A 738-nucleotide genomic window follows, 5' to 3' on the forward strand; every position below is an offset into this window, starting at 1 on the left:
CCGCGGCGAGCCCCCAGCAGCCCCCGCCGTCCTTGTATCTCAGGCTGCTGCTCCGCCGGGTATTTCTCAAGGTTTATGTGTCACGTCTGACTGGATTCTGTGAGGTGTTTCACCTGTGGGACTGTGAAAGGTTCAGTGTCGTGGTGGTGGCAGGGGTGGGCACCTGCCCCGATTCCAGAGGCGGGGAGGCGGTGCCCGGCCACAGCTCCTGGTGTTCAGCTGCACTTCACTAAATTCAAATTAAATCTTGAAGGATTTACAATTTCAAAGTGTTTTCCAGTCAGAGGCTTGAAGAAATATTTCTCCCAATTTCTCTTTTCACAGTGAGAAGGGATGCGTTCCAGGGGGGCGGGGGGCAGGTCCCAGGGCAGATGCTTTGCAGATACATTCTGAATGAGCTGGGCGGGCACTGGGGAACTGTTCCCGATGCCACCAGCCAAGAGATCATAAGCAGGAGCACAGGTGAGGTGAGGAGTGGGGCTGAGGATCAGAGGTTTGGACCCCAAAGGCAGGTTTCCCAGAGCGAGTCATGCAGAAGGCAGTCCCAGACAAAGGAGGGCGATTCCTCCAGGTGCTGCTGGTGGGCAGAGGTACCATCTTGCTGGATTTCCAGCGTGAGTTAAACCTTCAAAGTATGAAAAAAGGAAAGGTGAGTATATACAGATCTTGCTATTTTTGAACAACACACACGTACATTTAACTTGAAGTGGATGGGGAAAGAGGTCGTGAATCCGTATT

At 52.8% G+C, this 738-nt stretch overlaps 1 protein-coding gene across 1 annotated transcript in view; it reads left to right on the top strand.

Annotated features, from left to right (window-relative positions):
- Positions 1-529: 529 nt before the first annotated feature.
- LOC104469967 (adenosine deaminase-like protein) overlaps positions 530-738 on the top strand; it is a gene marked incomplete at its 3' end in the record, with an annotated part of 4,475 nt that continues 4,266 nt past the window's right edge. Inside the window, exon 1 of the mRNA XM_010084718.1 lies at positions 530-649. Within this exon, the coding sequence (XP_010083020.1) occupies positions 530-649 (120 nt within the window). The remainder of the gene's footprint in view (positions 650-738) is intronic.

The sequence above is a fragment of the Pterocles gutturalis genome, unplaced genomic scaffold (genome assembly GCF_000699245.1).
Source record: "Pterocles gutturalis isolate BGI_N339 unplaced genomic scaffold, ASM69924v1 scaffold9840, whole genome shotgun sequence".
Lineage (NCBI taxonomy): Eukaryota > Metazoa > Chordata > Aves > Pterocliformes > Pteroclidae > Pterocles > Pterocles gutturalis.